Source organism: Rhincodon typus, chromosome 23, assembly GCF_021869965.1.
Source record: "Rhincodon typus isolate 14 chromosome 23, sRhiTyp1.1, whole genome shotgun sequence".
NCBI classification, from domain to species: Eukaryota; Metazoa; Chordata; class Chondrichthyes; order Orectolobiformes; family Rhincodontidae; genus Rhincodon; species Rhincodon typus.
The window spans coordinates 24,584,479-24,598,856 of NC_063354.1; the positions used below are offsets into that span (position 1 = coordinate 24,584,479).

Consider the following 14,378-nt stretch of genomic DNA (forward strand, 5'->3'; position numbering starts at 1 on the left):
GTTTTGTGTTTGGTACCACATTTGTTATGTTTGCTTTTTCATCAGTGCAAGATCTAATGCTAACCACACATCAGAAATCAACGCCAGATACTGCAATTGTTCAGATTCACTCTGCAATTAGCATTTTTACTGCCTCTGGGCCTCTTTATGCAGAATCACAGCACCTCTGCTCAGGGAAAGCAGACTGCATGCAGTAAGAGTCAAAATTTTTGAGCTGTTACAAAATCACTTGCCTTGCTTATGTTCTCCAGTGTCAAAGCAAATTGCTTGTTTAAAATCCTTTTTTATTAACAAAACGTCATATTTACATTGCATATTTAATATACTAGTACTCAAAGATTTTCTTAATTTTGGCTTATAGGATTTTTGTATCTCATGAAGTATACTTTCTACTATTGAACAAGTTTTATTCAGTGAGTTTTCCTTGTAGTCAGATGCTGTCTGCGGTACAGGTTCCTGATGTATCTAACAATATTGGAGCTTCCTTATTTCAGGTTGGTGAGACATTAACAGCCATGACCCTGCGTGCAGAGTGTTTCCATTATAAGGCAACGATAACAGAGACATAATGTTGCCTAATATTATAAGCTGTACATTGAGACAGAGCGAATGCTTCAGACAGGGATACATAATTTTTCACAGTAAGAAATGAAACAACTGATTGTATGTGACAAAGGTGTCACTCTGTCGTTCATAATGTCTGCATCGTATTAATTGTAGTGCCACCAAAATTCACTATCATGCATAAAATCACATCTTATACTGCATGGTAAAAGAAAGCATCAGGAATATTGCTGTTTTATTTGTGTAAACCTTGTGACTCAGGTTCATTAAACTGATGGAATATGCTCATCTATGTTCTCTCAATTATTGTCTCACATCTTTCCACTGTAGCAAACCAAATAACATGTTGGATTTCAACCACAATATCCTTTTTAAAGTAATAAATGTGGTATTAAACAACAGCAGCATTTTGCTATTTTGTTGAGGGGTGTTGTGCTCCTATTTACGCATGTATTTTCACATTAATTATTGAAAGGGGGATTATTTTTCTGCCAAACCAACCCAGAGAAGATATCCCTTGAAACTTATTGTAGAGCATTGTACGGAGTGCACTCAATAGCCACCTAAATTTGGTAGCTGTTTTACTGCAGTGCATGCCACTGAGCAGCTCATTTGAGGAGGAAGATAAACTGGTGAGACAACAATGAGGGGGAAACAGATTGTGAACAAATTAAAAGAAGAATATGTAGAGAACCAAAGGGAATTTGATGTGAGAAGAAAAACAGACCAGCAAGGAAAGTAGGACACAAAAAAATTGTAAAATAGCAACTAGCCCTTTCAGTCATTATTCAGCCTATGTCCACAATCAATCTTCTCCACTGCCCTTCACACAAAAAAGATCAATTTGGCAGGCAATTTGCTTTAGCAGGGTTTAGAATTGGTTGGCAATTCTTGATTGCCCGATTTGCCCTCCTGTTCAAGGCCAATTTGATCCTTAGTAGTTGGTAAATTGCCAGAACAAGTTAACTTTAATTATTTTGAAAGAAAGCCAGGAGTATCTGCAGGCCTGTGATTGTGAGTTTCAATGAAACAGCAACCTGGTTAATACACAGAGAGCTTTTTCAGATTACAGTAAAGTAATGCATCCCATAAACACAAATCTGTTCCCTGCAGCTGCCGGCTGCACGTACTGATATCAGAGCACTTTGTGCTGCAATTAAAACTAAACAACTGAGCTAACTCACAGTAGAATTTCTCATCAATCATTGAAACTTGTGTAGATACCTAATATATTTGTGATTAGCCAAATATTCTACATTAATGATGTATAATAAAATTGGATTATAAGAAGACCATAAATACAGATTATCCTTAACTTTAATGCTGGTTAACTAAAGCTATTTTCAAACTGGTTGTAGAAGATTTTAAAGCAATCAATATTACCAACATAAATTAGGGTTTATAGCCAAACGTTAGAAAATAGCTTTGACACAGATACTGTGATTTGCACAGCATGCATACCTGTTTCTAAAATGAAAGAGGATCACAATTTCAAAACCAGAAGTAGTAAAGTGAACCACAGTGAAGGAACCTTTGGATAAGAAGAGTTCCTCCTTTGAGGTAGCAAGTGTTCTGGTAATATTTTACACTGTGATTGTTTTAGTCTAACTTCTAATTAAAGACATATCATGGGGACTAACATTTCTTTGGATTGAGTGAAGCTGTTTTAAAATAAGTTGCCTGTACAGAAATTTACTGGCACTTTCCTGAATCTACTAATTTGCATGGTATAAAACTAATGTAAAACTGGAATTGAAGCAAATGAAAATTCATATGTAGCCTTTAAAATCAATGTCCAGGCTGCACACATCAGGACCAGCCTAAGGGCAAGTAAGTAAAGAATGAAGAATCCATTGCTGTTTCATTCCACTCCTGTAACTTCACTGAATACTTATGTATATTTTGTGTTTTTATAATATTTTTGGGAATGTATTACAATGTGAGTATGCATGGCATAAAGTCAGAGAAGAATAGAGAATTCATTCATTCACAGTTCCGAATTATCATTAAGCCCTGAAGGTTAACTAATACATCTGGGTAAAAAAGGCTTGTTCAGTTTCCTATGTTACATCCTGGCAGAATGAAAGTAAAATCAGTTGTAGTTTCACCCTATCTCGAATCAGCGTTATACCCAATGGGCAGGCAATCTTAAATTGGATGCTTATCTGTTACCCTGCAGAACTAAGAAGCACATCAGAAGGAAGGTGCTGATGGTGAAGAGGTTGATTAGCAAAAAGCCATCCAGACATCATAGTTGCATGATACTTTTGTTTCTTAGGACAGCAGCAAACATCAGACCCCATGCCAGTGGAAGGGGGAAGCAACAATAAACTGTTTTAGAACAAGCAAACAGGAGAGAACGGTCTCCTGAGTCCCGTGACCCTTTTGCACAGTATGAAGGGTGAACCACCTTCTGCAATTCTGACCCAAAGTTGGCACATAGAAGAAAGGTTAGAATAGGTGATTATGAAGATATGTGTTTCAGCACCCATGGAAGCACAACGTAGGCAAGGAACAGAGTGGTGGTGTACACTTTGAAAGTTTAGTATTGATCTGCACTTAAGTTAGTTAAATGGAAAAGTATGCATACATTTCATGCCAATTCATGTCACAATCTTTTCCAGGTGGACAAGCTGTCAAGTTGGAGGAGGTCTAGTTAGGTTGACAGAGTGGATTTTTGTTTACAAACAGAGGAGAAGGAGATCAGGCTGTAATGTTAAAGGTGGATTATGTTACACAGAAGAGAAGACTTCAGAGATGAACAGTGATGATTCCGTGTAATCATCACTGATAACTCCCCTGATTGCTGGTTAAAATGATCATCTCTTCTGTGTAGTTATGCCTACTGAGCAAGGACCTTCCTATCAGTCACATCCTGACACATGAACTTGTGAAAAGCACGTGGAACTATATCTATTCTTATCACATGATCTGGGATGCGCAGCTGAACCTGTGCAGACAGAAAAATCTTGCTTTAATATCCTAATAGTCTTTTTGTAACCTTCCTGGTAAAAACACGTGCCTCATTGTAGTGCTCCTCTGTTGCTATTTGGGCCATTCTTAGTGGAGTTATTAACCATAGGAGCGGGAAGCATGCTTTGTTATGCATAAATTATCTGTTGATTTGAATCTTTTCATTAAAAGAGTCAAAAAGGGTCAAATAATGAAAGAAGAACACTTGATGACAACTTCCTGCATAACAGGCATTGATATAAAGAACATTAGTGGAATGGAAACCAAGTGGATGATCTTTGGATGTTCTCAATTCAGTGGGAATGTCATTAATTGCATATTACTGTGATGAAAGATGTATAATTTATATATATTATAACCTATTTTAGATTTTGAATTTTGAACTTGTGGCATATAGGTTTTCTGTGTGTTTGCAATGATTTATTGATTAACTTGTTAGAATTTCTGTAGCCAGGGTGATTTACTTTAAAAAACAGTATTTGGGGGCAACTTCCTAGAAGTAATGGGGTTTTGTTTACATTGGGAGAGTTACAAGTGAAAAAAAGTAAAACATTAGGCTTTCAGATAGATCATTCAGGAATTTTTCTTTGGGCTTAAAGGCATCACCCAAAGCTTGAAAAAGAGCTTTTGGGTTTCCATATGGCCATTTGTAAAAGTCTTGGCTTAGAGGTTTTAGAAGATAAATGCATAAAACATTTGTTCCTGAGAAAGTGAAGTAGTTTATGACTATGAAGAAAGAGGTTACTTCAGTATAAGGAGTTTAGTTTAGAGATTCCAGGCCAGAAGTGTTTGCTTAAAACCTTGAAGGGGCTGTTTGAAGCTGAGGAAGTCTAATCTCAGTTGTGTGAAAGAAGCTATCAGATTCTCAAGAACAGGGACTTGAAGCCACAGTTAAATTAAGCCTTGTGAATAGGAAAGAGAAAGGAATTCTCTCTGACATGAATACTATAAAAGAATGTTTTTTCGGGGATTAATGGGATTGTATTTTACCATGCATTTTGAATTTTTTATATTTATATTGTATGTAAATAGTCTGGTTCATTTTATTTAGACTTTATTTCTTGTCTGTAATAAACTTCTATTTTATTGTTAAAACCAGATCTGCGGCATTATGCATTTCAGTGAAAGACCAGCTTGTTAAAACTAAAAATAAAACTATGATCTGTCAAGTCATATTTCAATCTGTGATCTGACTTGTCCAATATTAACATTAGCTAAGATCATAAGACTATTACTTAGAGAATCTAGAAACTATACAATGGTTTGGCTTTATTTTTTGATTACCTGAGTTTAATAACAAAAGTGATGATAACCTGCTCTACTTGAAAAGTATTAATGACACAATGAATGTATGCCTTTACTCCTGTGCGGCTCATTGATGCATTGTCACCACCCCAACACAGGTCCTCTGCCATTGATGTTTTGATGGTGAACACTTCATAGCCATTGACAGAACAGAGTGAGGAGGTAATTACAACTTTTTGCAGCAGTTCAAAGTTGTAATTTGTGTTTTTGCTGATGTACCCTTTGTCTATGCACATCTCCTCAGAAAGTTTATCACAAGACCCTATGGTGCCATATATTCAATGGAGTGGTTATAACGTGTGGACCACTTCCTCCATAAATGGTGCCTGACTTTTCTTAGCTCCTTCCTGAGTTCCTTCTCTCTGTTTCTATGATAATGCACATGTTATGTCCATGGATAATGCCATTACTTGCCTCTCTTGATGTGGGTTTCCCTCTGAAGAACTCATTGTTTTTTGAGTTGTGAGGTGGGTTGAATCGGGGTTGAAGGAAAATACATCCGTTAGCAATGGCTTCCAGAGGGGCAGGTCCTTCATATGGGAACCCCAATCCAATGAAGAGCTAGAGAATAAAAGCAAAAGCAAAGATAAAGATAATTAGGAATGAAAGGCTGATATGACAATAGTCAAGCAGGAAAATACCCAGACCGGGAGGGACACAGGCAAATCTCTGGGGCATTGTAGGCAAGACTTGAGAGCTACTGTGGAGCAAATTTCATCCTGTCAAGGTCAGCACAGTTGGCTTTAGCTTTCAATGTACCAACACACCTCAAGGAACTTCACTTCACAAAGAAACATGTTAAGGCAGATCATTAAGTATTTAGTAAAGGAGATGGGTTTTTATTAATGCTTTAAGAAAGGAAAGAGAAGTCAAGATGTTTAGAGAATCCTAGAGCACATAACCCCAGCAGCTAAAGGAGCAAGCCCCATTGGTCATGTGTTTAGGTAAGGCCGTAAGATTAAGACCATGAGACATAGGAGCAGAAATTAGGCCATTCAGCCCATCAAGTCTGCTCCACCGTTCAATCATAGCTGATAATTTTCTTAACCCCATTCTTCCCTGTAATCCTTGGTCCCCTTGACAATGAAGAACTGATCTATCCCTGTCTTAAATATACTCAATGACCTGGCCTTCACAGCCTTCTGTGGCAGTGAATTCCATAGATTCACCACTCTCTTGCTAAAGAATTTTCTCTTTATCTCTGTTCTAAAAGGTTTTCCCTTTACTCTAAGGCTGTGCCCTCGGGTCCTAGCTTCAAAGTTTAGTTTATAATTGACTATATTTTAAAGAGCAGATTTGGAGGAGTTCAGAGAATTGTAGGGCTGGAGGAGATAACATGGGGCAAAATCATAGGTGACTTTAATATGGTGAAGAGACTTATAAAATTGTTGCTTAATTGAGAGCCAATATAAATCAGCGAGCACAATGTCGATGGGTGAACAGGACTAGACACAAGATAGGGCATGGGCAGTGGAGTTTTAGATGAACTTATAATTGATTGGGGGTTGAAGCTGGAAGGCTGGTCAGAACAGCGTTGGCAGAGAAACAAAAGTAATTGCTTTGGCCTTCTCAATATTTAATTGAAGGAAATATTGGCTGACCAATCTTTCAAGGTAGGATTGCTGCCAGGTGTGGGTCATTATGAGATGTGTTTCCATCACTTCAATCTGGCTCATGGCTCCAACTTGTTCTCCTGTTTCAATCTCATTGCAGAGTGGTTTCCTAGTGTTATCTCCCTTCTGAAGTGATTGCAGTAGGCGTGCAATGCAGCACCTTGAGCTGGTGGATCAAGGCGTAGAGAGAAGAAATGTGGCCCTCAAGATGTTTCTTTGCTCTGAGTGAGTTACCGAAAGGCCAAACAGGTACAACAGTTTGGAGATATTAATTTCTTTTCCTTAATTTTAATGGCCACCATATTCTCCTCACCATCTTCTCCTTTCCCATCTGCCTCTTCATGAAGATACAAAAGCAACAACCTGGACAAATTGCTGAAGTTCCAAGCTTTACTTTTTAACTATCATTTACCAGTGGTATAGTTGGAAATAGGATGGCATGTGAGACAGTGAATGACATACCAGAGATAATTCTGATTCAGAGGATGCAGTGCTAGATTCCTCTACTCTATTTACTTCTGAACAATGTTGTGGGTCTGCCTTCATATGTGTGGTATGCTGCTGGGAAATATCCATTTGAAACTAATATGTCATTTGGAAAATACAAGAATCCATTGCTATGAAAGTAGCAGGACATTTAGTAATGGCATTACCGACACTGAATGTCCCACTATCAACACCCTGGGGAAGGTTCCATTGACCAGAAATTAAACTGGATTCATCATACAAATACAATGGCTACTAAAGCATACTAGAGGCTAGGAATCTTCCAATGTGTAACTCACTACCAAAATCCCCAAAGTCTTTCCACCATCTACAAAGCACAAGTTAGGAGTGTGATAGACTACTCCCCACTTGCCTAGATGAGTGCAGCTCCAACAACATTCAAAATGCCTGACACCATCAGAACAAAGCAGACTACCTGATTGGCATCACATCAGGAAACATTCACTTCCTTCACCACTCAGAAAGACCAGTGTGTATATCTACAAGATGCACTGCAGAAATTCACTGAGTACCTTTCAAATGCAAGACCACTTGTGTCGTATTTGGACTTCCAGAAGGTGCTCATCAAGGTACCTTTTGGAGGTAGTATGTTGGCATGAGTAGAGAATTGGCATATGGGCACGAAACAGGTAGTGGAGATAAGGGGTTCTTTCTCAGGCTGTGAATCTGTGACCAGTGGGGTTCCACAGCGATCAGTGCTGTTCACAATATATATTAATGAGTGTGAAGAAGAATGTGGATGTACTGTAGCCCAATTTGCAGACAACAAAAAAAGGTATAAAGGCATGAGGGATAAAAACAGTTCACAAAGAGATATTGATCAGTTATGTAAGTGGGCAACAAGTTGGCAAATTGTTTATAATGTGGGAAAATGTAAATTTGTTAATTTTGGAAGGGAGAACAAAAAGAATAGAATATTATTTAAATGGAGAAAAACTGCAGAAAGCCTCAACACTTGGAGGTACTTGTACATGAAACACATAAAGCTAGCACACAGGTGCAACAGGTAATCAGGAAGGCTCATGGGGAATGTTGGTCCTTACTTAAAGGCATTGGAATAGGAAGTCTTACTGCAACTGTACAAGGTGCTGGTGAGACCACATCTAAAATATTATGCAAAAACTGAAGTTGCTGGAAAAACTTTGCAGGTCTGGCAGCATCTGCGAAGAAAAATCAGAGTTAACGTTTCGGGTCCAGTGATGCTTCCTCAGAACTGATGGTAGCTAGGAAAATGTCTGTTTACGTGCAGAAGACAGGGAGGGGGAGGGGATAAGGAGTAAATAATAGGTGGGGATGGAGCCCAAAGACAGAGAAGAGCAGTTGGATAGACAAAGAAATTGATAATGATCTGGTTAGGAGGATGAATAGTGGTTAAAGGGATCTGTTAGTGACTAACAATAGGTAGTCTGTAATGGCAGACTATGTGATAACAAGGCCTTGTGTATGGGGTTGGGTCTAAGACATGGGAGAGCTTAGGCTCTAAAATTATTGAACTCGATATTGAGTCTGGAGGGCTGCAGGGTCCCCACATGGAAAATGAAGTGTTGTTCTTCCAGCTTGCACTGAGCTTCATGGGAAAACTGCAGGGAACAGGGTGGCGTGTAAAAGTGGCAGATAACAGGTAGCTCAGGGTCTTTTTTGCGAGCAGAACGTAGATGTTCTGCAAAGCGGTCACCCAGTCTATGCTTCATTTCCTCAATGTAGAGGAGGCCACATTGTGTGCTGCTTCACCTGAAAGGTATGTTTGGGCCCTTGGATAGTGGGGAGGGAGGAGGTAAATGGGCAGGTGTTGCACCTTCGCTGGATACAGGGATGCTGGGAAGTCCTTGGTTGAGGAAGAAGGTGGACATTTCAGAGCTAATAGCTTTCCCTTGTCGAAGTTGGCCTCACCTGAACATATATGGTGGAGATGGAGAAATTGAGACAATGGGATGGAGTTTTTACGAGAAGTAGGGTGTGAGGATGTATTGCCCAGGTAGCTGTGGGAGTTGGTGGGTTTATAGTGGATATTAGTGGCCAGTCTATCCCCAGAAATGGAAACATAGATGTTGAGGAAGGGAAGGGAAGAGTCAGTGATAGACCTGGTGAAAGTGAGGGCAGGGTGGAAATTGAAAGCAACATTGATGAACTTTTCCAATTCTGGACGAGAGAGGGAAGCAGCACCGATGATATCACTGATATGTCGGAGAAAGAGTTGTGGGTGGGGGCTAGGATAGGACTGGAACAAGGAATGTTCCGTATACCCCACGAAGAGACGGGAATAACTGAGCCCCATGCAGGTACCCATTGCCACCCTTCTCAAGCCAGGAGGTTATGCCCCGCCCCTTTTTGAATCTGCAATAGATTAATACTAATGAACGCATTCTGCTTGACATGGAATGGATAGAACTTGTTCTTTTCAGAAATTGGAGACACCGAAGGCTGAACACTTTTCAATGTTGCAACATAGTGATGGATGAGGCATCCTCAACCCATCAAGCCCTCCATCAAAAACACATTAAAATAATGGGTTGAAGGGGCAATTCAGGTTATAGTAATGAAAAGAAGGTTTAAATGAGAGCGTGAAACTAATAGCTTTCCCTTGGTGATGTTTGTGTCCTTGTCTTTCCTTTTAAAAGAACCAGTGATCAAACCACTACCCGAGGAATTGGGACCACATGACCAGAGATAAATAAGACCTAACAGATCATTTGATTGTATGGGAGTCAAAAATGCATGACATGGTTTTGGGACACTAATGTAAGTGTGCAAAAGTGAATGTTACCTCGGAGGGAACAAACATGAGACAGTAAAAAGCATGCACTGGAAAACGGGTCTCAGACAAGTACACCTACTTGACAAAAGCACTTGTGTGGCTTGGAAGAGCATGAAAACATAATTTAAATGAATAGACACTGACACGAAATCTATAGAGAAACTGAATTTAAAACGATGTAAGTAGTATTAGTGAAAAGGATGTAAAAAGTATTACAATCAAAATAAAAAGTGCGATTGGTTATTATATCAAAATGTTATAGCAGTGAAAGAATGTTGATTCAGGAAGGATTAATAGTGGACTCAGCGAAAGGGCCCATGGGATGACATACAGATATCTCATCTTGAAATTTGTATGATTAAACTAGTAGGTGAAATTGTAATGTGTTAGGACAGTTAGTGTATGTGAAAGTAGGCTGAGCTAAGACTCAGGTGGTGTAGGAGGCTGTGGTAAGGGAACCCCAGGGAAAATAAAAGCCAGGAAGCATAAGTTGAAGGTAAAGCCTGATGAAAGTTGGAGCTGTATTGTTTGATCCCATGTGTATTGTAGCTCAAAGGGGGTACCTGCATATGGAGATAGTTACCACTCAATGATACAATTATTCATAAAATTAGCATGGAGGGAAACATATTGAAGAAGTATCCTCAAGACAGAAACAGATGAACAGAGCTGGAAAAACTTTGAATCCATGTATTATGTTATTGTACTGTTATTGAGTGAAGTGATCTGTGGATAGGGAGCTGGAGGATAAAAAAAGAAACAAATTAAGGAACCTGAATCTGGAATATCCTGAATTTTAGAGCAAATTATGTAAATAGATTAACTGAAAAAAGAATGTAGACGATATTCTGGTCGCTTCAGTCAGGTGGCACGAAAAGCTGGTTCCATCATGACCGTACATCAGGGGTGTGATATATATATTTAAGGGTCAGTCCCCAGAGGCCACTGTGATCATTAATTTGGTGGTACACCCTTTTGTTGTATTGTTTGCATTGATGTTAGTTATTTTTATTGCAGTTTTAATCTTCTGGTATAGATTAAGTACTCTTATACATTCTTGTGCGGCTGTCGCTGATTTACATCTGCATTTGCAATTGTAACATGCGTTCTCAAATATCACCGGGGTGGAACGTATAGGATGGGCCTAAAGGCTAAAAGCTAATGATGATATTCGACAGCTGCATGAGAAAATAGATTGTACAGGATGAGAAAATAGGCTGGGAAAGTTAATGATTATAATTGACAATCTGCATGACCTTGACTGAGTCCTATGAATATTCTTTTACGGGGTGAAGACGACACCTGCAGCTTGTTTTTCTGTAGCTGTTTTCTGTACTAGTTTTGTCTTCTGTACCTGCTTTCTCTGCGCTGGCTGTTTGCTACACTGTATAAGAGAGGCAGAGTTTTGTTCCGAGAGCTAGACTTTGCCTCGGACCTGAAGTGTGGATGGTGCCAGGAACAAGCACAGCCTCCAGACCAGCCGTCGATCAAGGGGTCCCCAAAGGCCAGAAGAGCATGAGGCTTATTGTTTTTCTTTCCTCTTTGTTTCATTCTTTTTATTTACTTAATAAATATTCCTTTCCTCTTTTTGTCTTTTATTATTACTCAATAAATGTTCATATTTAAGCAAATTGCTGTTGTCGAGCCTTTTCTTAACTATATATAATTGAATCTAAAAAGAACTGCTTGGATGCGCTCTGTGATCCAAGACACTCCCGCAACAGCAATTGGGTTCCCCTTGTTCTCACCTCTCATCCCGCTAGCATCCACATCCAGGAGAACAGCAGACGCCATTTCCGCCACCTCCAGCGAGATGCCACCACCAGACACATATTCCCCTCCCCTTCCTTCTCCACCTTCCGCAGGGACCGTTCCCTCTGGGTCATCCCGGTCCATTCTTCCTTCACTCCTAACAACTCCCATAGCCCCATGCACCTTCTCCTTCAACGGCTGAATTTACCTCCTCCCTCCCCAGTATCCAAGGGGCCAAACATACATTCCAGGTGAAGCAGCATTTCACCTGCACTTTCCACAATCTAGTCTACTGCATTCGCTGCTCACAATGTGGTCTCCTCTACATTGGGGAAACGAAGCATAGACTGGGTGACCGCTTCACATAACATCTATGTTCTGCTTGTAAAAAGGACCCTGAGCATCCAGTTGCCTGACACTTTAACACACCACCCTGTTCCCTGGCCGACATCTCTGCCTTACGCTTGCTGCAGTTTTCCCACAAAGCCGGGCGCAAGCTGGAAGAACAACAACTCACTTTCTGCTTGGGGACCCTGCAGCCCTCCAAATTCTGTTTATGGCCTAAACTCTCCCATGTCCTAGACCCAATCCCCACACACCAGGCCTTGTTATCACATAGTCTGCCATTACACACTACCTATTGTTAGTTACTCACAGTCCCCATTAACAGCTATTCACTCTCCTAGACAGATTGTTATTAACTCCTTTGTCTATCCAACTGCTTTTCTCTGTCTCTGGCTCTATTCCCACCTCTTGTTTACTCCTTAGCCCCTCCCCCTCCCTGCCTTCTGCATATAAACCGACATTTTCCTAGCTACCATCAGTTCTGAGGAAGAATCACTGGACCTGAAACGTTAACTCTGATTTTTCTTCATGGATTCTGCCAGACCTGCTGAGATTTTCCAGCATCTTCTGTTCTTGTTCCTGATTTACAGCATCCACAGTTCTTTTGGGTTTTATCTAGAATACCATGGACAGTTTTTATCCCCTTACTTAAGGAAAGATGTCATTTCATTGAAGGCAGTTCAGAGAGGTTTCACTAGGATGATCCCTGGTATAGAGGTATTTTCTTATGAGCAAAGGCTAAATAAGTTGGGACTCAACTCACTGGAGAGAAGAATGAGAGGTGATTTAATTGCAACATATCAGATTCTTAAGGGGCATAACCGGGCAATTACTGAGAGGATGTTTCCCCTCATGGGAGAGTCTAGGACCAGAGGGCATAGTCTCAGAATAAAGGGGCACCAATTTAAAACTGAGCTGAGGAGAAAATTCTTCTGTCAGAGGGTTGTGAGTCTTTGCACTGTCTGCCACAAAAAGCTGTGGGCAGATTTTTTGTGTACATTTAAGGCTGAGACAGATAGATTCTTGATCAATGAGGGAATTAAGGATTACAGAGAAAGGGTAGGAAAGCGGATGTGATGAATGTCACATCAGCTATGATTCTATTGAATGGCAGGCCAGGCTTAAGTGTCCAAATGGCCTAATCCTATTCCTATTTCTTGTTGTCTTATGGTCATCTAGGAGGACAAGCACAGCAGACACATGGAGACACCATCACCTGCATGACCCCATCCAAGCCACTCATCAGCCTGACTTGGAAATATCACTGTTCCTTCAATGCCATTGGGTCAAAATCCTAGAATTAAACACCTAACAGCATTGTGGGTCTATCTACAGCGCATGGACTGCAGCAGTTCAAGGAGGCAGTTTACCACCACCTTCTCAAGGGCAACGACATATGGGCAATAAATGCTGGCCCAGCCAGAGATAACCACATAACTACTGAATAAAAATAAACAGTAAATGAGGGGCATCATACCTGAACTGCCGGTAACCCATGTAGTATGGACCCTGAAAATAAAATGACATTTTTTGGAAATATGCTATATCTTTTTATTCCCCTACTCTTTAGCTTAAAGAGAAAAAGCTGAATCAATGAAAGTAATGCTGACTTAATTAAATATAACTCATGAAATGCATGGTGGGAGGTGTGGGGGTGATCATCTGCTCCAAGAGGCAGCAAGCTCGGAGGAAGGAAGGATGTTTAATGAGGAAGTGTGGTGGTGCACCTGAGCCCCTCCCCTTCCTGCTTCTACAAGAATTAAGTTTCAGGTGATAAATCCCATGTTCAACCAATTGAAATCCTTAAGTGGCCAATTAAGGACCATTTAAGAGCTTCAGGCCACCACAACTGGGATTAACCCAGCTGCAGATGGGCTTCTAAACATTAAATGTTTCTGATAGCTGCTTCCATGAAGACGGATTGTGAGCCTTGATTGATGTGCTAAGGCCTCTGAAGTCAAAGGTAATAAGTGCCTGATCAAGAGATTGGATGTTGGGTGGTGGATGCCCCCTAGGAACCACTGACTTCCCATGCTTCCATTCTCCTCATCCACGTCTCTCCACATTCCCAAACCTGCGACACGCCCCTGCTTCCCCCATCATTTATTTTTGTCCTAGATCTTCCACAATCTGGGATGATTACCCATCAGCAGCCACCCAACAGTGATGCTGATGATCCTAAGAGCTGCCTGCCTCTGGTCAGGACTAGGTGGGACTTCTGTGCCAAGGATTTGATTTCAGTGAACCCCCACCGCTCCCCCACTCCGAGTGGTTTGCTGCTGCCTGACTGGCTGAGGCAAGTGGATCTTTCACTGGAACTTCAGTGGACTGATGAGACCCCCACAGCCTTGATATAATTCCTCCTATAATCAACAATTAAACTCTCCTTACTCAGACTATATAAAATTACTGTTTAACATCAGCTCTGTGGAAAACATCAGCCAACATGATTGTTAACTGTCAGTGCTAAAACAAGGATTAAATTATTCAGAGATAGTAGGAACTGCAGATGCTGGAGAATCTGAGATAACAAGGTGTGGAGCTGGAGGAACACAGCAGGCCAA

General features: G+C 40.5%; 1 protein-coding gene across 1 annotated transcript in view; it reads right to left on the reverse strand.

Annotated features, from left to right (window-relative positions):
* The window catches only part of LOC109911752 (alpha-1,6-mannosylglycoprotein 6-beta-N-acetylglucosaminyltransferase B), an 828,291-nt gene that overhangs the window by 47,444 nt on the left and 766,469 nt on the right, over positions 1 to 14,378 (reverse strand). The window contains 1 exon segment of the mRNA XM_048610932.1: positions 5,257 to 5,403. Within this exon segment, the coding sequence (XP_048466889.1) occupies positions 5,257 to 5,403 (147 nt within the window).